Raw genomic sequence first — 27,360 nt, 5'->3', positions numbered from 1 at the left:
GCAGGAGGCAGGAAGCAACAAGCAGGAGGTAAATAGAAAGAGCTCTGAAGTTATTAAGAATTCTTATGTTAATAAGAGTCCTCAGGCGGTAAGAGTTTGTAAGAGTTCAAGGATTTTTGGGCCAATTAGGTTCAAGGCAGCCAATGGGTTTTTAATGTAAAGGTTACAGGTCAAAAACGTAACCTGCCCTTATTGCATGTTTTCTTATTGAAAGTAGCACAGTACCTACTTAGCACCTGTTTTCACTTTTTGATCAAAATAACCTTATATTGGGGAAAAAATTAAAAATGTTATTCAAGCCCAAATTGACCTTTATCTGTGATAGAATGGTAGCAATACTTCAAACTTAATGCTTCACAATTATATCATTATATTTATGATTACTGTACATTCTAAGCCTATATTCAATGATAATGTTCATCATAACTTGTTTATTTGTTGTGGAAAGGACAAATAACCTGATGTGGTAATGTGAATTCTGACCAGTTATGAAAATCCCAATAACTAGAACAGTTTGTATGCTCTTTTTTCAAATTTCCTATTGGGGAATGTATTTCTTATTGTTAATGACAATTGTTTGTTTGATTTAAAAGAAACATGAAAAGTACTAGATAAAGCCACCAAAATGCAGTGCACCATTTTATTTTTATTTTCACCCCACTTGTCCAGTTCCCTCTATGCATGTTGCGCACCATTTCTGGATCAATACAGCAGGCAGTATTCTGTCAGTTCCATTCTAACCAAGCAATAGGTCTACATGATTAACCCTCAGCTCTGCTCATGTTTTCATACTTGCTGAGACATATGATACATACTGTGCTCTAACTCTACAGCTGAGATTAGAAACTAAATTGTTGGGGAATTATGATGCAAACCTGTATCTTACCACGTCATGACATCTAGTACAGATTAATGTATTTTAAGACATGGTTGTCCCTAAATCAAACATCTTCTTAAGAGCAATTTATTTGGGGAAAACTAATTTTATATTTGTATACTCATCTTATGTGTTGAGAAGTGCATGATTCATGTAAGGTGCTAAATGTCACTTGTATAGTCAGGAGGGAGTCAGAACCTGTTACTTATAGGGGTGAATTTTACACTTCATGGCAGTGGGCAGGAATCTGACCCGGAAGTGCCCAGTTCGCCCACCAACTCCCACCCCGCCTTTTGAAGATTTTGAATAAAGTGTCTTGCAATCAATTAGTGGCCACTCGGCGGGAAGCCAGCCAACTACTTCAAAAAGGGATGGGAAGAACGACCAACCGTGCCTCCAGGGTGGGACGTTCAATGAACATCCCTAGCTCCTGGGAGTACCTGAATATGTATGAATTGTGACTGCTCCCTGGATATGTTGGACATATGTGCATTATCCTTTAGTTATGGTGACATACAATCTTCATATTGATGGAGTGATAACTTTGTGTAATGACAAGTGCCCCTGGCTGTCCAGATAGAGCTTTTATTACCACATGTGTGCAGTTGATAACACCTTGCTCCTTCAGAAATCAGCCATGGCAGCAAAGCTTCTGGCTCTGTCTGCTTGACTGACAATGTCAGTGATGAATGAGATAAACTCATGGGCATGCCTGAAAATGGCACCTGTAAAAACCTTTGTACAGTGATGGGCCGAAGGCTGCGAAATTCTGCTAAGTTCTCCACATGATGCTGGAATAACCCAGAGATGAAGAAATTCAAGGCCACAGTTACTTTCAATGCCCACAGGCATCGAGTAGCCACCAGACTGCATGTTACACAGGGATGTGACTGTCTCCCTTGAGAGATGCAATCTTCTGAGGCACTGGTATTTGGGCATCTGGAGATATGTCATCCTCATCCTGTGGACACAGCTGGCAGGCTAGTGCCTTCGCCTATCTCTGACTGTCTGTTGTCCTCTGCTACCCCTTGCTCAGATACAGGTTGCACACCTTGCTGGATTGCAGGGCGCACCTGTCCCTGGCCAGCAGCCCTTCTCCTTCTCCCCTTGTCCTCACTGAAAGAGGAGACTCCTACAGAATGCACCAATACCCATGGAGAACAGCAATCTAAAGGTCCAGTGATAGAGTGCACAAACTTGATTGTAGCACTTTCTGTATGCCCCCTTCCCTGAGAAAATGTCCTAAGACAGGCTCAAACCTACTGTATATACAAGTGTAAAAGTCAAAATTCTGAGACCAAACTTTTAGGCAAAAAGTAGGGGGTTGACTTATACATGAGTAATATTTTCGAGGGGTTGAAATCAATGAGGGGCCTTGATATAATGACACTGTCTCAACAGTTGCTAGTCATGGTTCTGAATTCAGAAGGTCCCAGGCTATCTATTTCTGACGGTTTAAATGAGAAAAGAGAATTTGTGAAAAAGAGTCACTAGGCTGTTCCCCCAACCCCGCTCCTAAAACTAGCATGAGGTATATGAAAAATTAAGGATATTTGGGCCAAAAATAAGGGGTCGACTTATACACACATATATGAAAAAGGAAGTTTTTTTTGGCCGAACTATTACTCGAGTATATATATGGTATGATAAATCAGTTACACCACTGTGAAACACTCCCAACTTCAGCGTCAAGAGTTTTCTGCAGAATGCAGCCACAGTCCCACTTTAAGCCTTTATATTGATTGTCCTTGCAGCACATCCTCATACCTAGTGTGACTCCCTCCAAACATTTTTCACATATGCCCACCAGAAAATGGAGTGGACATTGTAAAATTCAAGTCTATTGCCTTATTAACAAGCTTAATAGCTTATTAGTTAGGCTTTTAAAAACGCTGATTTCAGTGCGGACTCCCCTATTATCGGAGACCCGATGTCAACACGCTGGACTTCATGCATGCACGGTGTCCGGGGGTGGTGGGGAGGGGTCCCAATTTGCAGATGTAAAATTCAACCCATAGATGTTTTAGAGGGAGACAAATACTCCTGATTTTGGAAACTTTAAGGAAGAAGTAAGTATAGCAACAAATTACTCAAACTTTCAAACTAGTTTTGGGGTCCTTATTTTTATTAATAGCCACAAATCCACTTCTGTCTAGAAATTGTGAATTAAGTTTAAAACGGCAGTCACCTGCACCATATCATCTAATATAAATGGCATGAAAAATATACAGAAAAGCAAAAACACACAAAGGTTCCCTCTCATATCTATATTTACTTTATAAAGAACCCACTGCTCAGTTCACACAATGTTTTCCATTCCTAATTTATAATTGCTGCTACAGTTAAAAAACCATCTGTTTACTAAAATTCTTTAATGTTTTCTTTCTTGTTTTCTGCTAGGTAATAGCGCAGCACCAGAATCTGCTAATTTCGAATCCACAGAACAAGATAAACTTTACACTGCTTAGCAATGACAATGGCTTCCTGAACTACTACCCAAATTACTTTACACAAAGAACTCTCACTGCAAGGTTTCAGATGAATAATACAAATCCTCCACATGTGCAAATGGTTCGCAAACCAGTGCTCACTATAATGGGATTGTTGGCTTTGTTAGGTAAGTAGATTTTTATAACCTTGCATTTTTTAAAAAATAGATCTTCCTTAGAAGTGATTAAATAGTAATATCAATAACCCCCCAGGACTTTTTTCTTTGATTTTTCATCTAAAGATGAATCCAAGATCAGGCAGTTGTGTGGTTCGATGATTTTGAATTTTCAAAGAAGGCAACATAGGTTTAAGCGTAGTCCCAAACTGCGTGCACCTGAATGAAATCTGAGGGCTTGTGAGTTTTGAGTGGTATTCCAGAACTGTAGCATACCTCAACAATTATCTAATGCCATTTATTACCTTAATCTATACAATAAAAAAGGAGATAGCCAGGCAATAGCCAGCTGATGTTTGACATGTGATTTGTACACTTATGTGCAGGCCAAATTTTAACTTGCTTTTCACCATAAATGGACAATGCTGGTTCGAAAATGGCATCTGGCTAGTTGCCACCCTGTTTATGCTGGTGTTATAGCAGCCATCTAAATGGAGGGCTCCAGTTAAGCAGCCAGAATACCGATCTGTTTCAGGAAAAGATTACTTTTCATATGCAAATCAATATACATTTGTATCACGTGATGCTGTTCAAAAAACAGCCTGAAACTTTTTTGTTTTAAGGGTTGGGGCAGGTGTGGGGGTGGGGGTGCCAGGAATGCTACTCCCAGCCCCCACAATAATACTCTGACCCACTGCTGTCCTATGTGCATGGGGACCCCAGGATTGCCTCCCGCCTCTATCAGAGCACTAGTTTAGCGTATGCAGCTTGATAGGTCCATGCAATTGAGACCCAGGTCTGAATGTGGCTCAGCTCTCACAGTAGCAAGTAGGGAGGAAGGCATACTTCACCCACCATCCTCCCATTTTATGACAAATGTTAAAATCAACTCTACCATGTGTCCTTGTTTATGTAGCATTCGTAGAGTTTCACATATTTCACAGTGCTTCAACCTCTCATGGGTAAACATAAGAAAATGTATTCATTTATTTACCAGATAACATTTTGTTGCCACACAATGATGAAAGTAGCTACCTCTTCCAGTTTTAATCATTTTAATTACGTGTTTATTTGAACAATGCTTTGCTTGTTGTTTGATACAGAATTCTGCTGGTCAGTCCAACATATATTTCAATATGTATTTTGAAAGCCTTCAGTAAAATTATTGGGCAGCATATTACCTTGGGGCGGGGGAGGGGGCGGACAGACCACTCCACCCCAGAAGCAAAGGCACCGGGAGCCGACCCACACCATGCCAGCCCACCTCGCAGCCATGATGCAGTGCGGGTGGGCTAAATAGGTGGTGTGTGGGACCTGTTCCCTTTACTGGGGAATCCAGTCGGATTGACCAGTAGCTCCAGCAGTCCCACCAGCACCAAGAGCGTATTAGTGGACACTGAAGAAGAAGGCCCATGGATTCCAGAGCAGTGTGGGATAGTTTAGAGAGGGGTCTAGGGAGGGGGGGCTGGTGAGTTTTGAGAGCAGGCGGGTAGGAAGAAAGTGGAGGGGCTATCTTAGGGGGGGGCTTCCCTTGATGTGCAAAGGGCGTCCCCCCAAAGATAGTACCCCCCCCCCCCCCACCGCCTCCTTTCTGCCCTTTTATAAAGTTTTTTAAAGAAGTGGCCTGCCCACTCCCACCCAGTTGCCCGCACGAGGCGTATTATGGCATGGGCAGCGTATTATTGGGGTCAGTTGGCTTGTTAAGAAGCTCAATCAAGACCCTTGATTATTTATTTAAGTATGGCGGGCGGGCTGCTGATTTCGGTGCACACACACCACCCCCGCCCCCGTAATGTGAGGGGTGAGGTCAAGAGTGGGTGGGAATGTGGTGGACTGGGCATCCGCCCTATTTTACTTGCTTTCTTCCCCCCACTACCAAAAAGACAGCTGGTGGGGGAACGTAAAATGCAGCCCATTGTATGACATTCTGTGGAGAAAGTTTAGATGAAGTAACAGACCGATTTTCACTGTTTCTCATAGGAGAGAAGTTTAACCTAATCTTGGGTGACTGCAGGCTAGCAACTCGTGTTAACCACCCAATGTTACTCTCCACTTAAGTTAGTTCCTGTCAAGAAGGTTAGGTTAAAATTGCCATCAAGTTTTCTGCTGAAATTGCCTGAGGGCAATTTTCAGGTCTGCACTTGGTAGTGGGAGAAGATCTGGGCTGTGGATGTTGTTACCATTCAAATATGTGTTTCAAATATGGATTCAACCTGTGAGTAGATCTTGCAATTTGGGGGATAGAATATTCATTGATGTTGTAAGGTAATCAATATTGTGATATTACTTTGAGAATATACAAATCATGTACGCATGTTATCAAGGAACCAGCATGTAAAGCAGCGTGTGACCAGCAGTCATAGTGCAGCTGCTGCTGTGAGTATCACAGAAGCGTTACAATGCAGAAGGAGGCCATTCGGCCCATCGAGTCTGCACTGGCTCTCAGAAAGGGCATTCCACCTAGTCCCACTCCCCTTCCTTATCCCTGTAACCTTGCACATTCTCTCTTTTCAGTTAGCAATCCAATTCCCTTTTGAATACCTCGATCGAACCTGCCTCCACCACACTTTCAGGAAGTTTGTTCCAGACTCCAACCGCCCTCTTGGTGAAAATTTTTTTCCTCACATCACATTTACTCCTTTTGCCAATTATTTTGAATCTGTGTCCTCTAGTTCTTGATGTTCTCTTGAGTGGGAACAGTTTATCATTATTCACCCTGTCCACACCCCTCAGGATCTTGAATACCTTTATCAAGTCTCCTCTCAGCCTTCTTTTCTCCAAAGAAAAGACTCCCAACCTCTCCAATCTATCCTTATAGCTACAGGTCCTTATCCCTGGAATCATTCTTGTGAATCTCTGTACTCTCTACAATGCCTTCACATCCTTCCTCAAGTATGGTACCCAGAACTGGATGCAGTTGTCCAGATGAGGTCTAACTAGCATTTCATACAAGTTCAACACGACCTCCTTACTCTTGTACCCGTGCCCCTATTAATAAAGCCTAAGATACTTTAAGCTTTATTAACTGCTCTCTCAACATGCCCTGCCATCTTCAATGATCTATGTACGTATACACTGAGGTCCCTCTGTTCCTGCACCTCCTTTAGAGGCTTTCCCTTTATTTTATACTGTCTCACTATATTTTTCCTGCCAAAATGAATCACCTCACACTTCTCTGCATTGAACTTCATCTGCCACTTGTCTGCCCAATCCACCAACATGCCTATGTCCTTTTGAAGTTCAAGACTATCCCCATCACAGTTGACGACATTTCCAATCTTCGTATCATCTGTAAATTTTGAAGTCATGCCCTGAACACCACAGTCTAGGTCATTAATATATATCAGGAAGAGCAAGGGTCCCAACACTGACCTCTGGGGAACTCTACTACAAACCTTCCTCCAATCTGAAAAACAACCATTAATGACTGCTCTCTGTATCCTATCATTCAGCCAATTTCTTATCCAAGTGCCTACTTTCCCATTTATGCCATGACCTAGAATTTTGCTCACAAGCCTGTTGTATGGCACTGTATCAAATGCCTTTTGAAAATCCATATACACCACATCAACAGTGTTTCTCTTATCAACTTACTCTGTTACCTCCTCAAAAAACTCCAGCAAGTTAGATTTTTCCTTATGAATCCATGTTGGCTTTCTTTAATTATCCTGCACTTGCCTAAGTGACTATTGATTTTATCCAGAACTATAGTTTCCAGAAGTTTCCCTGCCACTGAGGTCAAACTGACTGGTCTGTAGTTGCCAGCTTTATCCTTGCGCCCCTTTTTGAACAAGGGTTTAACATTCGCAATTCTCCAGTCCTCTGGCACCTCCCCTGTGTCTAAGGAATGGTGGTTGCTGAATCCCTAGAGTAGACATGTCTGTTGAGCTGTCTTGTAGTCTTGTAGTGTGCATAGTGTGGTTGTAGTGTTCAAATAGATTAAACCTACATCGTTTACCAATCCTGTGTGTGTGATTGGTGAGTTTTTGGAAAGAAGCCTGAAATGCAGCACTTAAAGACCTGCAGCAGCCATTAGAACGATAGTAAGTTTTTGATGGAACAAGGTTTGGCCGTGCATGTTGAGAGCTAAGAGTATAAAAGTGGAGCCTCAAGAGTATACGAATATTAATTCTTCCTGATGCAAGCAGAGGTTCTGTTGGAAGAATTGTGTGACTTTGCGAGGCAGCTTTCCCATTGGAAAAACATCTTAGATTTGTGGGAAGATGCTGCAAGTGCTAATGTCCTTCAGGGAAGGAAATCTGCCATTCATACCTGGTCTGGCCTACGTGACTCCAGACCCACAGCAATGAATCTTAACTACCCTCTGAAATGGCCTAGTAAGCCAAGGGCAATCAGGGATGGGCAACAAGTGCTGGCCTTGCCAGCAACGCCCACGTCCCATGAAGGAATAAATAAAAGCAGTGGTGTTCCAATCTCAATGTTCTATGCCAGTATCCAGAGGAGGAGAGATATGTAGGGCGATGTTTAATGGAGGTGATGGGGAGTCTCGCCCACTGGAGGGTCTCGCTGTAGAGCCTGCTTACAAAGGATGCTACCAGTCTCCCTAATTGTTATATCTCCTGTAACTCCCATAGTACACTTGCCCTCCTCCTCCTCCCCACTTTGGACCACCTTCTGCTCTAAGGTGCTATGATCCACATTTTGTTCTTCCGACAATCCTTATTCTATCTCATGGGTAGTGAGCATATTGTACCGGTAAGGTAGGGTATGATTCTGCAGTTCCTCGTAAGTTCCCCTTACTCTTAAAACTATCGATCATACAAACCTCTTTTTAAACCTGCATCTCTCCTTGAGATGTGACCAAAGTATGGAGCAATCTGTTCAGATATTATTCCCTCTCCCTTATGTCGGGGCGTTTCCAACCCGCACTCTGGCTCAATGGTTCTGAACCGGACAGATCTGAGATGGAGGCAGTCTCACTGTCCGATAACTCTCACATACAACCTGCTGTGCCATATCTTTATGAGTCTATTTTTATTATTTATAGGCAGAATTTTTCTCTCGTTGGGTGGGCGCATGCCCAACCCAAATGAAAGTAAAATAGTGCACGGTGACGTCGTGCGAGCGTCCCGATGTCATCGAGCACTGTCGTGATATTTCACTCGGCAGGCGCACAAGAGGCAGCAGTGCGCCTGTCGACAATTAAGAGGCCTATTAAGGTCCTTAATCAATTAATTAAATCAGTCTTTTCGCTGCCCGTCCAATCGTTCGGTTGGTGGGCAGGCAAAAAGGCAAAGCAGCCTTTGAATTTTTTATGAAACCTCATCCATGGGCGGGATGAGGTTTCCAACAGGAATTAAAAATAGAATAAAAAGGTTTAAATCTCATTTATAACATGTCCCTGCCCATGTGACAGAGTCACATGTTCACCTTATTTTTTAAATCTAAATTTGCACTCTTCTAAATCTTCAGCTCCCGGAGGCAGCTCTGTGCCTTCAGGGAGCTTTCAGTGCGTGCACCCATGTGCATGTGCAAACTTCCGCGCTCGTTCTCTTCCCGCCCCCCACCCTGGCACGCTCAGCGTTGCAGCGCGCGATTCATGTTGGCTGGCCGTTAATTGGACAGTCAGTGTGAAGTCGAGGTCAGGGCCCGATTGCGGGCGGCGGTTGGTTTCACAACCACTCCCGGGCCCGCTCGCCTGACAAGGGAAAAATTCAGCCCCAAATTTACTTTTTAGTTCTAATTTTTCTTCTTACAAACTAACTTACACTAAACAGTGGACAAAAAAATTTAATTCTTATTGCCTCAAGCTTACACAAACCAATACAAGTTGGAGGCAAAGAAGCAGCGCTTTCCCTGGCTTTCAGCCTCATGACATGTTTGAGGGCGATGATTTCCTTTGGAGGGAGGAAATTCAAGGCATCTGTGTGGCATGGAAATTTGCTTGATACGAATGTGATGATCCTTGGCCAGACCCCAGGACGTGGGAGGAGGTCCAGTTAGGGACCAGTCACATTTTGTATTAAGTAGTTAAAGGTTAAGATTAAAGACAGTTGCTTTTGAAATAAAGCCACAAGATTCCACGGGATGTGAACAAACACAATAAACCTTACTATACAAAGTAAAACAATTTACAATATGTATCGTATACTCTAACATTCAGAATTAACATGGGGTCCATATGAATTAACAGACAGACTGGCCAGACACACCACACTACAGAGTAAATAACAGATGCAACCAAGACCAAATCCTTTGATTTCTCAAGAACCCACCCAGACGTTAGTCAACCAGACTCACTGAAATTCCATCTTTCTCATGAGGTTTTCCATTCTCCACCTTTGAAGATCCTGTCTTGGAATTCTCTCCAAAAGTCACTGTCGCTCCCAAAGGAGTACCTTCCTTTTCCGCAATGGCCCACAGTACAGAGACAGTCTGCTAACTGCAGCTCTTTCTTTAAGTTAACTCAACTGAAACCTCTGCCTGTGTTCCTGGCTTGTCTATGACACTTCTTGGCTGGCTCCCTTGAAGCTGGCTGTCTGGAGACTGCTCACTACAGCACCTCTCCTGCCTGCTTCTGATCCTGACTGACTAAAATTGTCTGACCCTTGAACTGCTTCACTGACCCTTGATCGGTGTCCTGTCAATACATTCCCAAAGCGTCCCACCCTCGTTACTAAACAGGAACCAATGTAACAACACTGGAACATGCTGTACCTTAAAAGTTACAATCTTCACGGACTATGATTTTTAACATACAGAGGCATATTGAATTCATAGCATGAGTGAATACATCCCGTAATGACAGGATGTGGAAGTATATTGTCCCTGTAAGTAAAAACGTCCCAGAAAACTAGCTGAATCCCTTGTGCTAAACTATGTGAATTAGCAGAGTGCTTTTGAGTAAAGTTGATGCTTGAGTATTTTCAGAAGTTGTGTTTTCTCTTTAAGAATGTTATGTTGGTGCTCAGGAATTCCATGATAAAGATGGCAGTAGATAAAAAGGTGAATGAAAGCCTTAACAAATGGTGGAGGATGCGATCAGCAAGAATATTTTGACTTATTGCCTACACTTGTTATTTTATTGAATATTGGCATGAACTGTATGGCAATTCTAGGGGTAATAGTGTTGGCACTTTCTAACATCTGCTCATTCCTTTTGTGTAGCTGAAACAATTGTCTGATGGGGCTTTATTCTCTCTGCCCAAGAGTCTCTCCACCCGACCCTAACTTCAGTCAGCAGCACCTTTACTGTTACATCTAAAACTCTAGGAGCCCTTTCTGCTGCTGGTACTCCATCCCCATTATGATGTCTAGCAGTCTCTGGAGGGCCCCATTTAACTAACTGCAGTGTTTTAGTTACTGTATCACGACTGATTTTTCCTCCTACCAGCAGTAACCCTATCAGAAATGGTATTACCACTTAAATCTGCCCTACATGTATAATTAGGGCCCTGAGAGAAAATTATGTAGGTAGTGGTGGGTTCACATGGGTGGACAGTATTCCTGCACCACCAATCCTGCCAGTTGTAGGGGAATTCAGTCCTGTGTCTCTTTAACAGCTTTTGTAGCTTACTTTTAAAGTCTGATTTGTATGTGTGAAGCTAACACTGTGCCTGAAGATTAAAAAATACTTCGGGGTACCAAAAGTATCCTTATTAGCTTGCAAAATGCATGCCTATAGAATTTTTAAAACAGAATGTGAAAAAACAAGTTATACATATGTACAGGCACAGGCTGATTGAAAAATCTCAAGGGGTGGTACCAATTGGAATGCGGATAATATCAGAACACACATGGAGAAAATTTCCTCAAAATGATTTATGCTGCTTTTGCAACTTTAAAAATATTTTTGTACCCATTGGCAGGCTTTACAGTAAGTGTACATTAGAGTTCCTTGTTTATTTATTAACCTATGATGTCTAACCACTTTAAAACAGCTGTGAGCAGCTGACCTGCCTGGAAATTTCTGTGCAACCCTTTGGAACATTGTTCAGCTTGTACTCTTCATAAGAACATAAGAAATAGGAACAGGAGTGGACCATTCAACCCCTCGAGCCTGTTCTGCCATTCAGTAAGATCATAGTTGATCTGCTTGTGTTTTGAATTCCACATTCCTATCTGCTCCCCTTTGATTCCCTTGCCTAACAAGAATTTATCTACTTCTGCCTTAAAAATATTCAATGACCCCGCCTCCACTGCCTTCTGAGGCAGAGAGCAGTAGCAGATTTGGGGACAACCTGTGAAGAAAAGAACCCTGCTTGAATCTCACCTCACTCTTAAATACCTGCTCTGTATGTCTTATCAATATGTACTTGTACAGAGTAATGAAAATACAGAGTAATGAAAACTCAAGAATCATCTCTAGGAGGGCATGGCCTCATACAGGAAATGAACACAATTTTATCAACATGGATCTCTGAACCCTCTTGGAGGAGAATGAAGACATTTGGTACAAACTCCTGAGTTTTGGATCAGTGTAACTCCCAATGACTGGAGGGAAGTAAGATTCGTACTGAATGCTAACAGTTTGACCCCCAGGACTGAAGTGCTGCAAAATGTTTAATGACCTCAACAAGGCTGGCAAGGTAACATACAGCACAGCTTTTCTTCCTAGCCTACCCTGGGCATCAGCAGACTCTTCATACCCCCTTAAAACAGCATTTGCCAATTAATCCTTTGTTGTGTGGTCCAGTTTATGCAGGGTCTAATTTCATATCCTGCACTTTGGCTACCCAGCTCATCTCACAAGAGTAACTTACATGCATAACCCAAAAACCACTTCCTCCATTTTAATAGCCTCAAAACCCACATTTGTTACTTTTATTCTCCCACGCCACTTGGCACACACTCCTAACTTCTAGCCTCAGCCCCACTTACTTGCAGGACAAATTGATACATAATGCCTACCAAAGACTGACCACCTCAGGAGCATCTCCACCTTTAAGCCCCTCATTTCCTTCAAGTAGAAGGCCATCAAGCAATTATGGACACACATTCAACTCTTGCCATAGGAGTTGGCGAGGTCAGTGACATTTTGCCACCACTGAGTTAGTGGCTGAGGATCTGCAATATCGCCCTGGCATCCTTGTGAAGCACCATCCAGGCATAACCTCTTTCACCCTTTCAGTTAATTCCAACAGGTAATAGTCACCCGGCCTTAACTTCTACCTGCCTCTCCTGCAGTTTTACAATAATATTAAGCCAACTTAAATACATTTAAAAAGGAAAGGTTTGCAGGGATATATGGAACAAGCAGTGGGATTAATTGGATAGTTCTTGCAAAGAGCTGGCACAAGACAAATAGCCTTCTTTTGTGATTCTAATTCACTATCTGTCATACTTGCTTTCTTACTGGCTCAGGTACTGTCACCTGGAGGGAATTAGCTTGTGACATGAAGAATGTGATTCAAGATAATTCACAAAACACGATAGAATCGGAGTATTAGTGCCACCTTCCTAGTGGAGGTTGAAAAGAAACCTGCCAAGGGCTGCAGAATCATGGTACAAACAACAAGTGGACCCTCACATGAAAGAAGGATATTTGATGAATTTCCTGCCTATGCACAGCTGGACTGAAAGACAAATGAGTGGATTACATCAAGAAAAGAAGTTCAGAAATCAAAAGGGTTGCTAAATACAGTTAGAGAGAGAAAGATAGCCAAGTATGGAAATTGAAAACGAAGACCCGACAGCCTTGTCCTGGAAACAATTGAAGGAGAAATTGAGGGTAAAAACAGCAGAGGAAAAAATTGGCTGTGTGGATAACATTGAGAAGTGGACTGAGAGAAGTTTGAAGAAAGCCAGAGAAGAAGCAGATTGGTGCCAATGGCCCTACTAAGGCTATGGTGAAAAGGAATGAACATGCAAGCTTTGGGGTCAGTCTGAGAAATATGCAGCAGCTAACAGTTGTGACTCTCGAGATTACAGCGGCCCTCTGCAAAAGCATAACTGAAGTTTTCTCTTCGTTCCTGGTACAATCTGCAGCAGCCAAGGATCAGTCGGTGCCTCCATCTGTATGAAACTGCACAGGCTGCAGTTCTACATACAGTAGAGGGCAGAATGCAACACAGAATGCAACGTGACTTCAAAACCATGGCAAGCGTTATGCCTAACGACTTTCAGGACTTGATAGTATCATCAGACCCACTGATTCATTGGGGCCATAGATCCAGGGACAGTGGAATGGCAATGGCTGGAGTCCACCAACCTGACACTGCAGTCTCTGGCTTCTTGGCATTCCCCTCCAAGAACTATGCCAGTGGAATGTGGGAATTAAGACGGGGCTGCCCAGGTACATCCTCCAGAGAAGCAGCCGGCTATGTCTTTATCACAGGAGATGAGGGCCACTTCAGTCCCATGATTTCTGAACAATATGAAGAGTAAAACATCTTCTGATTGTTGTAATAACCTTGCCAGCAACGTCCACATCACATGAACAAATAAATAAATGAAAAAGTCTTGGCCCTCTGGTGGCGTTTAGACAGAATTGTATAATAGGTGATAGAATGGCATGTGTGGACACCCAGTGGAAGGAAGGAGTAGTGATTGTACAGTTCTAGTTTTAAAATAGACATGACACTTTGTTAGTTATGGGAGGTTACAGTTACATTAAAGGGGGCACTGATTTGGTGCTGATCTATTCCCTTGAGTGATGACCATTGGCATAGTCATGTAGGGGCAAACATGGCTAATGTGTTGTCATGTTGCAGTGGATTGAGGACACGTCTCTATTTGCAAATGGAAGAGAAGGAGCTCAGACTGTGTTACACAAAACTGAAGACTTCTGAGATTATTTGTCTTTCGACATTGCTTTGGAAGATTGTGGCCAGAGTGTCTGCAATTTCCGCCCTTATTTCCCTCAGTAACCTAGGGTGCACTCCATCTGTGCAAAGTGACTTCTCTACTTGGAGTACTGGCAACTTTTCAAGTATCTTGTCTTAATCTATTTCAATCCCCTCCAATATCATGAGATTTAGATTAGCAATCTAAAGTAAATGTGCTAAATTGGAGGAGGGCCAATTTCAATGGAGTGAGGATGGACCTGGCCAGATAAATTGGAATCAAAGATTGGCAGGAAAACTGTAACAAAACAATGGGCTCCCATTAAAGAGGAGATGGTTTGGGTACAATTGAGGTACATTCCTGCAAGTGGAAAAGGTAGGGCAACCAAAGCCAGAGCTCCCCAGATTTCGAGAAAAATAGAGTAAGATGAAGTTGAAAGGGTTGGTATATGATAGATGTCAAGTTGATAATCCAAGTGAGAACAAGGCTGAATATAGGAAGTTCAGAGGGGAAGTGAGAAAGGTAATAATAGAAACAAAGAGAGAGTATGCAGAGACTGGAAGCTAACATAAAAGGGAACCCAAAGTAGGCATTTAAATAGTAAAAGTGTAGTAAGAGGAGGGGTAAGGCCAATTAGGGACAGGGGATTTATGTATGGAGACTGGAGATGGCTGAGGTAATAAACGAGTACCTTGCACCTGTCATTACAAAAGAAGGAGATGCGGCCAAATTGATGGTGAAAGAGGAGGTAGTTGAGATATTGGATGGTCTAAAATACATAAAGAGGAGTTGTTAGCAAGGTGGGCTGAACCTAAGGCTGATATGTCCCAGCACCTGATCCAGGCAAGCTGAGGGAAGTAAAAGTAGAAATTTTGGATATACTGGCCATAATTTCCAATCCTCCTTAGATAGGGCGTGCTGCCAGACGACTGGAGAATTGCAAATGTTACATCCTTGTTCAAGAAAGGGTGTAAGGATAAACTCAGCAATTATAGGCCAGAGAATGTAATCCTGGTGTTGGGAAAGCTTTTAGATATGATAATTTAGGGCAAAATTAACAGTCACTTGAACATGTGCGGGTTAATTAGGGAAAGCCAGTGTGGATTTATTAAAGGCAAATTGTGTTTAACTAACTTGATTGTGTTTTTTGGTGAGGTAACAGATGGGTTTGGAGAGGGTACTGGGGTTGATGTGGGGGTGTGCATGTCTTCTAAAAGGCATTTAATAAAGTGCCATACGATTAACACCAGCAAAGTTGAAGCCTATGAAATAAAATGGAAAATGGCAGCATGTAAACACAATTGGCTAAGTGATAAGAAACAGAGATTAGTGGTGAATGGTTTTTTGGACTGTAGGAAGGTATATATCGGGGTTCCCCAGCGGTTGGTAACTACTGCTTTTCTTGATATTTATTAATGACTTAGGCTTGGTGTGTACAGAGCACAATTTCAAAATTTTCAGATACCACAAAACTTGGCAGTACTGTGAACTGTGATAAACTTCAAGAGCATATAGTCCGGCTGGTAGAATGAATGAGCATGCGGAACTTAATGCAGGTCTGCGGCAGGTGGTAAAGGAACCAACAAGAAGGAGAAGCATACTTGACCTCATCCTCAGCAGCCTGCCTGCCACAGATGCATCTGTCCATGACAGCATCGGTAAGAAGAGACCATTGCACAGTCCATGTGGAGACGAAGTCCCGTCTTCACATTGAGAATACCCTCCACTGTGTTGTGTGGCACTACCACACGCCAAATGGGATAGATTTCAAACAGATTGAGCAACTCAAGACTGGACATCCATGAGGCGCTGTGGGCCATCACAGCGGCAGAATTGTACTCAACTACAATCTCTAACCTCATGGCCCAGCATATTACCCACTCTACCATCACCACCAAGCCAGGGGATCAACCCTGGTTCAATGAAGAGTGCAGGAGGGCATGCCAGGACCAGCACCAGGCATACCTAAAAATGAAGCGTGAACCTGGTGAAGCTACAACAAAGGACTATTTGCGTGCCAAACAACTTAAGTAGCAAGTGATAGCAAGAGCAAAGCGATTCCAGAATCAACGGATCAGATCTAAGCTCTGTAGTTCTGCCACATCCAGTCATGAATGGTAGTGGACAATTGCACAACTCACTGGAGGAGGAGGCTCCACAAATATCCTGATCCTCAATGATGGTAGAGCCCAGCACATCAGTGCAAAAGATAAGGCTGAAGCATTTGCAACAGTCTTCAGCCAGAAGTGCTGAGTGGATGATCTACCTTGGTTCCTCCAGAGGTCCCCAGCATCATAGATGCCAGTCTTCATTCGATTACATTCACTCGACATGATATCAAGAAACTTATTCACTTACACTGAGTAATGTGTAATGGTGTCTTCCAGCTTAATTTACAAACTTCTCATGTCCTCCCCTGCGTCCCCACTCCCCCACTACAGTTCAACTGCACGCAGCCAAACCACGGGTGATTCTGGAGGGAGAAGTGTGTATGTGGCAGGGCATTTCGGAGCCTCGTGCAAAAATTCTCCCACACACACGGACCCTTCCTCCATCACACTCATCTCAATGTCCTGGTCGTTTTCAATGCTGCCTGCTGGTGTTCTCTTTCAGCTGTCCATCTGAGCTGACCTGCATCTCCACCCACCCACTGATCACACTACCATACAGCACCTGTGTCTGCCCAACATGAGGCCCCGCTCACTTGCAATTTCAGAAGCATGGTGGTTGTTTAGTATGTTTTCAGCTCTCCCATCCTTTCCCCTCCCCTGGCCACCCATGTCCTTTCTCCCATTACTATTGACCTCCTCCGACATCACCTTCCACCTCCAACCAGAACCCTTGTCTTTCCAGGATGTCCAGGTGAATGTGCATGTTCCCTATCTTCCTGAGATTCCCATCCCCACCCACATTGGCCTTCCCGACCTCTTCCTTCCCACCCCCAAGGTCCGCGTCTGCCTCCAAGTCCCCACCAACCACCTTCGCCGTCCCTTCTACCGCTGCCGACACACCCTCACCCTCCCACCCTAATGGCTCACTCTGCCCTCTCATACTCACCATTCTGTACTACCACACGCACCCTCAATTCACTCCCCAGGAGGCTGTCATCAACTCCATAGATCCCTCCCTTGCATGCTCACCTGGACATCCTCCTTCCTTACTCCCTCCTTCACCCTTACTCTTTCCTTCACCCTTACTGCTTCCTCCACCCTTACTCCCTCCTCCATCCTCACTCATTCCTCCCTCCTTGGCTCCTTACTCCCCCTGGACTCCTTCCCCCTTCCAAACTCCTTCCTCCCCCTGGATACATTCCTCCCCCTGGGCACCTTCCTTCCCCTGGACTTCTGCCCCCCTCCGAACTCCTTCCTCCCCCCCGAAGTCCTGCACCCCTCTGAACTCCTTCCTCCTTCGAACTCCTTCCCCTACACCTTTCTCCCCTTAAACCTACCTCCTTAGTTGCCACATTCTCTCCCGTTACCCACTCCTCCTGTGTACTCCCTCCCCCATCCCTCCCAACCTCAAACCCCCACCCCCCCCCCAACCCCGAAACCAGTGTTCCTCCACTTCCCAACCTCAGCGCCCCCCTCGGTACAACTTACTCTCCCAGTCAAACCTAGACCTTTCTCTCCAGCTCCTTGACGATCGTCTGAAGTAGCCCATGGCCAAGCCCCTGATATCCCGAAGCAGACCCCAAACATCAACGGTGATGTTCCAACTTCCATGAGCTGCTTCACAGTGGTGCCATGTTCATGACAATCCACCCAGCATGCGATGCACGTGTTCCTCCAGGGTCCGGTAGCCGTAGGGCTTCAGTATCTTCTGCTCCTCGGAAATCCGTGATCTGAGTAAGGCCCTAATGGTAAGTCCCAATTTCTGCACGTCACACTTGTCAAGACGTGTTCTAGGTCGGCGTGTTTTCCCACCATGTGCCAGATGATTTAGCGTGGTGGGGGAGTGCGGGTGGGGTGGCGATTCTGGCAAGCAGAGCTTATACAAATATATTAAAATTACGTTCCCGATGTGCGGCGGCGGGAAATGCAGCCAGCCATTGACAGGTGGTGCAGACAATCACAAACTGGTTTCACGACGTATTGAAACTGATTTTTGGTCTTCTTGCCATATTGTCCGCTCACGGCCGCCATGACACCCGGCGCCAATGGAGTTGGAAAATTCCGGCCTTAGAGGTTGCAGAGAAGCACTGCATCAATTGGGCCAACTAAATGTTGCTAGAGCATCCTTGGAAATTGTTCCCATTACATATGCTCAGCTTGAATGTTCTACCTTCAAAGCTCACAGTTATAGCCCTGGATGAAAGCACAATAGACAAGGAAGTTAAGATGAACCTCTATAAAACTCTGGTTCAGCCTCATTGGAGTGTTGTGTCCACATTTTAGGAAGAACGTGAGGCTTTAGAGACGGTGCTGAAAAGATTTGAAAGAATAGTTTCAGGCATGAGTGACTTCAGTTATGTTGATAGATCGATGATGCTAGGGGTTGTTCTCCTGAGGGAAGAGAAGAATGAGGAGATTTGATAAAAGTGTTCAAAATCATGAGGTTTTTGAGAACAGCCTATAGTATTCATAATGAGGCCATCTGGATTAAAACAGATATCTACCCATCTGTTCAGTCTGCTTTGCTTATACAGTTGCCAGATGTCCTCATTTTGAATGCTTGTCTGGGCTCCAAGAATGGCTAATATGGATTCAGCCCTGTAGGCAACATTGACACAGCTTCTAGGGGAGTGCTAGTTTTGTTTGATTGACACCTTGTAATAACCTGATCTTTCTTTGAAGAGTTTTGTTTCAGTACTTGCATGTTTATTTACACAAGATCAAGAGGTATGAAGTGGATAAAAGCTTTTTGTCATTGATAATTTGATTATTTACGGCTTTATGAGATGATAAGAGAGGCAATGCATTGCAAAGGAAATGTCGAGTAGCTTTTTTTTGGTTCTTAACTCAGGACTACGGTTTCTCCATGGATCACGACTCTTCTGAAGTACCGTGAAACATGTCTACTAACAGAACAGGACCGGCTCCTTCAAAGTTGCAGGGAGTTTTGAAATGCCCACTCTCACAGTGGAGCTGACAGAGGTAGGAGTGCTTCGTGTGGGCTGGCTACCCGCGTCCTTATCCCACATTGACAAAAGTTGCTGGATATGGGAATAGGCCTCCCGATTCCAGGAAAATTTGTCCCTTTGTATCTCCTTAACCAATCATATCGAGGAATTGTTAATGAGGGGACCAGAGTCTGAACCAGAAAATACCATATTTAATTCAATGTCAAATCAGGCCCAGAAAGTGAAATAATGAGAGGAAAAGAAAGATTGAGAGAGACAAAAGAGGCGTGAAAAAAAAGTGAAAAATATATATTTTTTAATTTAAAACAAACTCGAAGCATCAAGTCTGAAGGGATGAGAGTTTTTTATAGTAGGCTATGCTTTTTTTTATAATTTGTTATTGTTTACTGTTATTTTTTACCCCATCCCTAATTGCCTTTGTTCAGAGGACATTTTTAAGACTCAATCACATTGCTGTGGGTCTGGAGTCACATGGAGGCCAGACAAGAACAGGAGATTTCCTTCCTTAAAGGGCATTAATGAACCAGATGGGCTTTTATGACAATCAGCAGTGGTTTCATGGTCATTATCAGACTTTTAATTCCAGATTTTTATTGAATTCAAATTTCACCATCTGCCATGGTAGGATTCAAATCCAGGTCCCCAGAGCATGACCCTGGGTCTCTGAAATACTAGTCAGTGACAATACCACTATGCCACCACCTGTTATAAGGGTACTTATACTAGCATGGACAAGCCCTAGAATTTCAGCCCTGTGGAATGTATTTCCTGTTGTAGGGGAGAACTCCAAGATACTTCTCGTGTCCTGGACAGCCACATATGCAGGTAGTGTCATCAGCTGGAGGAGTTCAAGCTCTGGGCTTCGGAACAGCTTGACCAGCTACTTGCGGTACATCCGGAAGGCTGGAAACTATGTGGATGGTACGTTTCTGGATGTGGTCATCCTGCACGCAGACCTGGGCAACTGCCAGACAGTCAAGCAGGACCAGGCAGGTAGTGCAGGTGTCCCCTGAGTGCAGCTCACTTGCCAACCAGTATTGACTTCTGAATACTTGATGAGGGCGATGGTTCCTCTGGGCAATACAACCAGATCCACAGTACCAGCTGCTCAGCAGTGCAGGGGGAGAAGGAGGAAGATCAGGAAGGCAATAGTGATAGGGTAGTCAATAGATAGGCATTTCTGCAGCCACAGATGTGACTCCAGGATTGGTATGTTGCCTCCCTGGAGCCAAGGTCAAGGATGTAACTGAGTGGCTGCAAAACATTCTGAGCGGAGAGCCTGAACATTCAGAGGACATAGCCCATGTTGCTACCAATGACATAGGTATAAAGAGAGGTGAGGTCTTACAGGCAGATTTCAGGGGGCTAGGAAAGAGAAAGTAGGACCTCAAATGTAGTAATCTCCAGATTACTCCCGGTGTCACGCATTAGTGAGTACAGAAGTACAAGGGAAGTGTAACTGGATACCTGGCTGGAGGTAGTTGCAGGAGAGAGGGCTTTAGATCCCTAGGGCACTAGGACTCATTTTGGGGGAGGTGGGACCTGTTTAAGCCAGGAATGGTGTCAGGGAACCGGCACGCTGGTTGGCGCAGGTATTTTCAGGCATCACCCATCACTACTCCTGCACTTGTGTCAATTTTCGGAAAAGAGAGGGACAAAACAGACATTGTAGTTAAGAAGGAGTGTGAAATATTGAATGAGGTTAATGTAGAGAAGGAGGAAATATTAAAGGGTATGAAATCACCAGGCCAGACTGCTTAAGGGAAGAAAGGTAAGAAATAGCTGAGGCTCTACCCATCATTTTCCAATCCTCTGTAACTACAGGCGTTGTGCCAGAGATCTGGAGGAGAGCTACAGTGTACCTTTGTTTAAAAAGGGATGGCTGTGTGATTGATAGTGGGGAAGAAAGCTGTAGACTGCTGGATAATATCAATGGACTGTTCAGAAAAGTGACAAATGGAATTCAATCCAGAGAAGTGTGAGGTAATGCATTTGGGGCAGACAAACAATGCAAGAGGCTACATAATAAATAGTTGGATTCTGAAAAGTGTAGAAAAACAGAGAGACCTTGAAGGTAGCAAGACAGATGGATAAAATGGTCAAGAAGAGTTACTGAATATTTTTCTTTCTTGGCAGAGGCCTAAAGTGTATGAACAGGGAAGTTGTGCTAGAACTGTCTAAACACTCATTCGACCACAACAAGAATACTGCGAATAGTTCTGGTCACCAAATTACAGGAAGGATGTGATCATACCAGAAAGGGCACAGAAGAGATTTATGAGGATCTTGTCAGGAATTGAGAACTTTAGCTATGAAGGAAGATTGGATAGGCTGAGTTTGTTTTCTTTGCAACAGAGGAAGCTGAGGGGAGATTTAATTGAGATGTATAAAATTATGAGGGGTCTAAATAGAATGGATAGGAAGGGCTTATTTCCATTAACGTTGAGGTCAATAACCGGGGGCTTAGATTTAAAGCAGGTTTGTCCAACCTTTTCATTTGGGGGGGCCACATTTGCATATTTTTCTCACTCAAGCGGCTGATGAGCAAATTTCGGAAAGATAACATTTGGCACAATAATAAACTGAATTTCAAAAAAAGGTCAAGGATTTAAAGAAAGAAACAATTGCTAAGCAAAATTTGAAAAAAGAGTAATTAATAAAAATGACCAGAGTGTGAGAGGGCAGAGTGTGTTTGTCCGGCTCACACCCAGACTCAGGATGCTCACTCACTCAGCTTCTCCCACTGTGGGTGAGAGAGTGAGTAAGTGAGTGAGAGAAACCTGAAACTGGTCGCAAGGTAGACTCGCATTCCGCCACCCTCCATACACACACACACACACACACACACACTCAGTCTCTCACACACCACCCCCATGCACTCAGTCTCTCCCACTTACCCTCAGTCACTCAGTCTTTTGCGCTTACCCCCCAAGAAAACAGCCACTCACTCATAATTCCCCCCACACACACAGTCACTCAGTCTCTCACACTCCCCCCACACACAGTCACTCACTCTCTCACACTCCCCCACACACAGTCACTCAGTCTCACACTCCCCCACACACAGTCACTCAGTCTCTCACACTCCCCCCACACACAGTCACTCAGTCTCTCACACTCCCCCCACACACAGTCACTCACTCTCTCACACTCCCCCACACACAGTCACTCACTCTCTCACACTCCCCCACACACAGTCACTCAGTCCCTCACACTCCCCCACACACAGTCACGCAGTCTCTCACACTCCCCCACACTCAGTCACTCAGTCTCTCACACTCCCCCACACACAGTCACTCAGTTTCTCACACTCCCCTACACTCAGTCACTCAGTCTCTCACACTCCCCCACACACAGTCACTCAGTCTCTCACACTCCCCCCACACACAGTCACTCAGTCTCTCACACTCCCCCCCACACACAGTCACTCACTCTGTCACACTCCCCCACACTCAATCACTAAGCCTCTCACACTCCCCCCCGCCTCCCCGACACACACAGTCACTCAGTCACTGGCACTACCCCCCACACACACAGTCACTCACTTGCAATCCCGCCCACACATGCAGACACTCGCTCGCAATCCCACCCACACACACAGATACCTGCTCGCAATCCCCCCACACACACAGATACCCACTCTCTCACTCCCTCACACACACTCAGATACACTTGCCAGATTTTTCCCTCGTCAGGCGGGCTTGGCGGGAGTGGGCGGGGCCGGTTGGGAAGCTCGGCTCTGCACCACGATTTCACGTGGGCAGGCCAATTATGGCCCGCCCTGCGTGGATTGTGAGTGGCAGCGCTGAGCGCGACCTGTGCAGGCGGGGGGAGGATGGAGAGCGGGCCTGGCACACAGTTCGCACATGCGCACGAAAGAGCACTTCAAGCTCCCTGTGGCACAGAGCTGCCTCAGGGAGATTGAAGCGCTTTTTAAAAAACTTAATAAAAACAATAAAAATTTAATGAAACATGTCCCCTCGTGTGACTATGTCACATGAGATGGGGCATGTTTTAAATCCAAAATAAAGTTTTTATTTAATTTGTATTAGCTTTAGGAAACCTCATCCCACTCGTGGATGAGGTTTCCTAAAAAAATGTAAAGGCCGCTGGGCCTTCTCGCCTGCCTGCTGACCATTAGGTTGGACAGGCAGTGTAAATTTCAAGTTAATTAGCTTGTTAATAACCTTAATAGGCCTTTCAATTATCGGTGGGCGCGCACCCAACTCCGGCGCACACCCGCTGAATGAAATATCACGCGAGCACATGATGACGTCAGGACGCATGCCTGACATCATCGTGCGCCATATTATGCTCGTGCGTGTCGGGCGCATGCCCGGATGCCGAACGTACAAGTTTGGCCACTCTCTCACTTCCCCACACATTCACAGACACACGCTCACAGAAACATTTTTTCACTCCCTCGCACATTCAGGCACACTATGACACTCCCTCCCGCACACACACACCCTCATTCTCTCACTCCCACACACACACTCACTCCTACACACACAGACACACACTCTCTCATTCCCACATAATGCGCCACTGTCTCCTCTCCGGGCTAACAAAACTTTGCCGTCCCCGGGCCCGACATGACTTCACCCTCCCAGGCTGCCAAAACTTTGCCCTCCACAGGCCCGACTTACACGGCTCCTCGGGCTCCAGCCCCGCCATACTTTCACTTCCCTCGGTCTGGCAACCCTCAGCACACTCACCAACGCCGGTGTTTGCTGCTCCTCCGGTCAGAGACTGTTTCTCTCCCTCATTTGCTGCAGAAGGCTTACTAGTGAGCCTATCAGCAGCAAACATGGGATAGAACTGGCCTGTAATTGGGGGAGCAGCTCCATGCAGAATCTTCAATGAAACACACCTGCTTGACCAAAATTTTGAAAACTGACCCCAGGGGCCACATAGAAGGGCTTCGGGAACCGCATCTGGCCCACAGACTATACATTGGACAAGCCTGATTTAAAGTAATTGCTAGAAGGTTTGGAAGGAGATAGAGGAGAAATCTTTCTTTCTAGCAGGTTGTAAGGGTCTGGAACTTACTGCTTGAGACGATGGTAGAAGCAAAAAGCCTCATCAGATTTAAAAAACACTTGGATATGCAGTTGAGGTGTTGCAGCCTACAGGACTATGGACCAAAGCTGGGAAGTGGGATTAGACTGAATACATTTTTTGGCTGGCACAGACACGATGGGCCAAATGGCTTCCTCCTGCCATAAATTTTTTCAATATTTCTATCTCAGGGGAAATAGTGTGACTGTGGCATAAAAGATGGCAGGGGTTCGGGAAAGTGAGGGAAATCATTGTGAAGAGAGGAGTAAGCGCAGAGTGGGCAAGTAGCAACAGAAGGAGATGAGATGGAGCAAAACCCACTGCTGTGATAGGAGGAGAGCAAAGTTAAGTGCTTCATGGAAGCCTTGTGAGTACTGGGGCTCCAGGTTGTGCAGTACTTAGCAGAGAATTACAGAGATGAGAGTTAGGAGTCTTAGGTAGTATAAACCCATCAGACTTTGGTTGCAATGCTCCTCCAATTGACTTCCTCCACTACTTATGAGAGGCACCACTTGTTTAGAAACCTATTGTGACCCCCCCAGTCCTCCCCATCCTAAAGAACAAGGCGCTCCTTCTAGTGACCTCTTGCAGTAGAACATCCAATGAATTTCAGGCACCTGCTGTTTTGACTGTTGTAAGTATCATTCTAGTTGCCTGCAGCCCAAGAACACCTTCCTTTTAAGAATTGCAAGCTGCCATTAAATCATAAATATATAAATATAAAAGCAAAAAACTGCAGATGCTGGAAATACAAAACAAAAACAGAAACAGAAATACCTGGAAAAACTCAGCAGGTCTGGCAGCATCGGCGGAGAAGAGCACAGTTGACGTTTTGAGTCCTCATGACCCTTCAACAGAACTAAGTAAAAATAGGAAAGGGGTGAAATATAAGCTGGTTTGTGGGGTGGGGGGTGGGGGGGTGGGGTGGGATGTTGTTAGGACATGCAGTCAGTAATAGGTGGAGATAACCAAAAGATGTCACAGACAAAAGAAACAAAGAGGTGTTGAAGATGGTGATATTATCTAAAGGAATGTGCTAATTAAGAGTAGAAAGCAGGACAGGCAAGGTACAGATAGCTCTAGTGGGGGTGGGGTGAAATAATACTAAAAGGGCATAAAAGGTAGAGATAAACAATGGGTGGAAATACATTTAAAAATAATGGAAATAGGTGGGAAAAGAAAAATCTATATAAATTATTGGAAAAAACAAAAAGGAGGGGGAAGAAACGAAAAGGGGATGGGGATGAAGGAGAGAGTTCAAGATCTAAAATTGTTGAACTCAATATTCAGTCCAGAAGGCTGTAAAGTGCCTAGTCGGAAGATGAGGTGCTGTTCCTCCAGTTTGTGTTGAGCTTCACTGGAACAATGCAGCAAGCCAAGGACAGACATGTGGGCATGAGAGCAGGGTGGAGTGTTGAAATGGCAAGCGACAGAGAGGTCTGGGTAATGCTTGCGGACAGACCGAAGGTATTCTGCAAAGCGGTCACCCAGTCTGCGTTTGGTCTCTCCAATGTAGAGGAAACCGCATTGGGAACAATGAATGCAGTAGACTAAGTTGAGGGAAGTGCAAGTGAAATGCTGCTTCACTTGAAAGGAGTGTTTGGGCCCTTGGACGGTGAGGAGAAAGGAAGTGAAGAGGCATGTGTTGCATCTTCTGCGTTTGCATGGGAAGGTGGCGTGGGAGGGGGATGAGGAGTAGGGTGTGATGGAGAAGTGGACCAGGATGTCACGGAGGGAACGATCCCTATGGAATGCCGCCAGGGGGGGTGAAGGGAAGATGTGTTTGGTGGTGGCATCATGCTGGAGTTGGCGTAAATGGCGGAGGATGATCCTTTGAATGCGGAGGCTGGTGGGGTGATAAGTGAGGACAAGGGGGACCCTATCATGTTTCTGGGAGGGAGGAGAAGGCGTGAGGGCGGATGCGCGGGAGATGGGCCGGACACGGTTGAGGGCCCTGTAAACTACCATGGGTGGAAAACCTCGGTTAAGGAAGAAGGAGGACATGTCAGAGGAACTGTTTTTGAAAGTGGCATCATCAGAACAGATGCAACGGAGGCAAAGGAACTGAGAGAATGGGATGGAGTCCTTACAGGAAGCGGGGTGTGATGAGCGGTAGTCGAGGTAGCTGTGGGAGTCGGTAGGCTTGTAATAGATATTGGTGGACAGTCTATCACCAGAAATTGAGACAGAGAGGTCAAGGAAGGGAAGGGAAGTGTCAGAGATGGACCATGTGAAAATGATGGAGGGGTGGAGATTGGAAGCAAAATTAATAAATTTTTCCAGGTCCCGACGAAAATTAAATCACATCAGCTAGGCCTGATTCAGCAATATGCTAGTGGGAAGCATAAGTTACATTGGCAGGTTGTCTATTTTAACCAATTAAGGCGTGAGCAGGAAAATTGTTTGTGTCTCTTATCCATGCGATTGAGCAATCAAAAATGGGCCATATATGTCTTAGGCCTCCATTTAATGACATCAATACCCACCTCCACATATGCATCCTCTCACTTCCATGTGCCCTGTGTTTCACAATGTGTCAATTTGTACACGTACAGTTAGGCACCTCTGCGTTGATCAGCGTGAGGAAGATAGTGAATGGTCACCAGTTCTTGCAGAGGCAGAGGACTAGAAAATGTTGATTTTAAGAAATCTTCCCCTGTATCCTCACCTGCGGACTCTGGAGGAAAGAATGTTACATTTAATTCTTGTTTGTTTGAGTAACATATGTTATTCAGTTACTTTGTGAACCTCTTGTAAGGAAAGTGATAACTGGCAAAGTGATTGAAGAAACATTAAATAAAAAATGGTATACATTTTGACAAATCCATTATGGACACAGTGAATCCCATATCTCCATACCCAGCTCAGTTGACACCAATTCTTGCTATTGGTTCATCTTCATGTGCTCTAAATGCAAGATGTTGGCACGTCCTCTTACAGTGGCCTGTGGTCTCCATGAATTTTGTGTATTTGCCCTTGTAAGAAGAACGC

The 27,360-nt window shown here is 44.7% G+C and overlaps 1 protein-coding gene across 5 annotated transcripts in view; it reads left to right on the top strand.

Annotated features, from left to right (window-relative positions):
• idua (alpha-L-iduronidase) overlaps positions 1 to 27,360 on the top strand; it is a 377,462-nt gene that overhangs the window by 323,212 nt on the left and 26,890 nt on the right. For all 5 annotated transcript variants that reach the window (XM_078540394.1, XM_078540387.1, XM_078540376.1 and 2 more), the window contains one exon: positions 3,278 to 3,494. In XM_078540394.1, coding sequence (XP_078396520.1) covers positions 3,278 to 3,494 — 217 coding nt within the window. The remainder of the gene's footprint in view (positions 1 to 3,277; positions 3,495 to 27,360) is intronic.

Source organism: Cetorhinus maximus, chromosome 1 (assembly GCF_964194155.1).
Source record: "Cetorhinus maximus chromosome 1, sCetMax3.hap1.1, whole genome shotgun sequence".
Taxonomy (NCBI): Eukaryota; Metazoa; Chordata; class Chondrichthyes; order Lamniformes; family Cetorhinidae; genus Cetorhinus; species Cetorhinus maximus.
The sequence above is the reverse complement of the archived record's forward strand: the minus strand, read 5'-3'. Positions and strand labels throughout refer to the sequence as shown.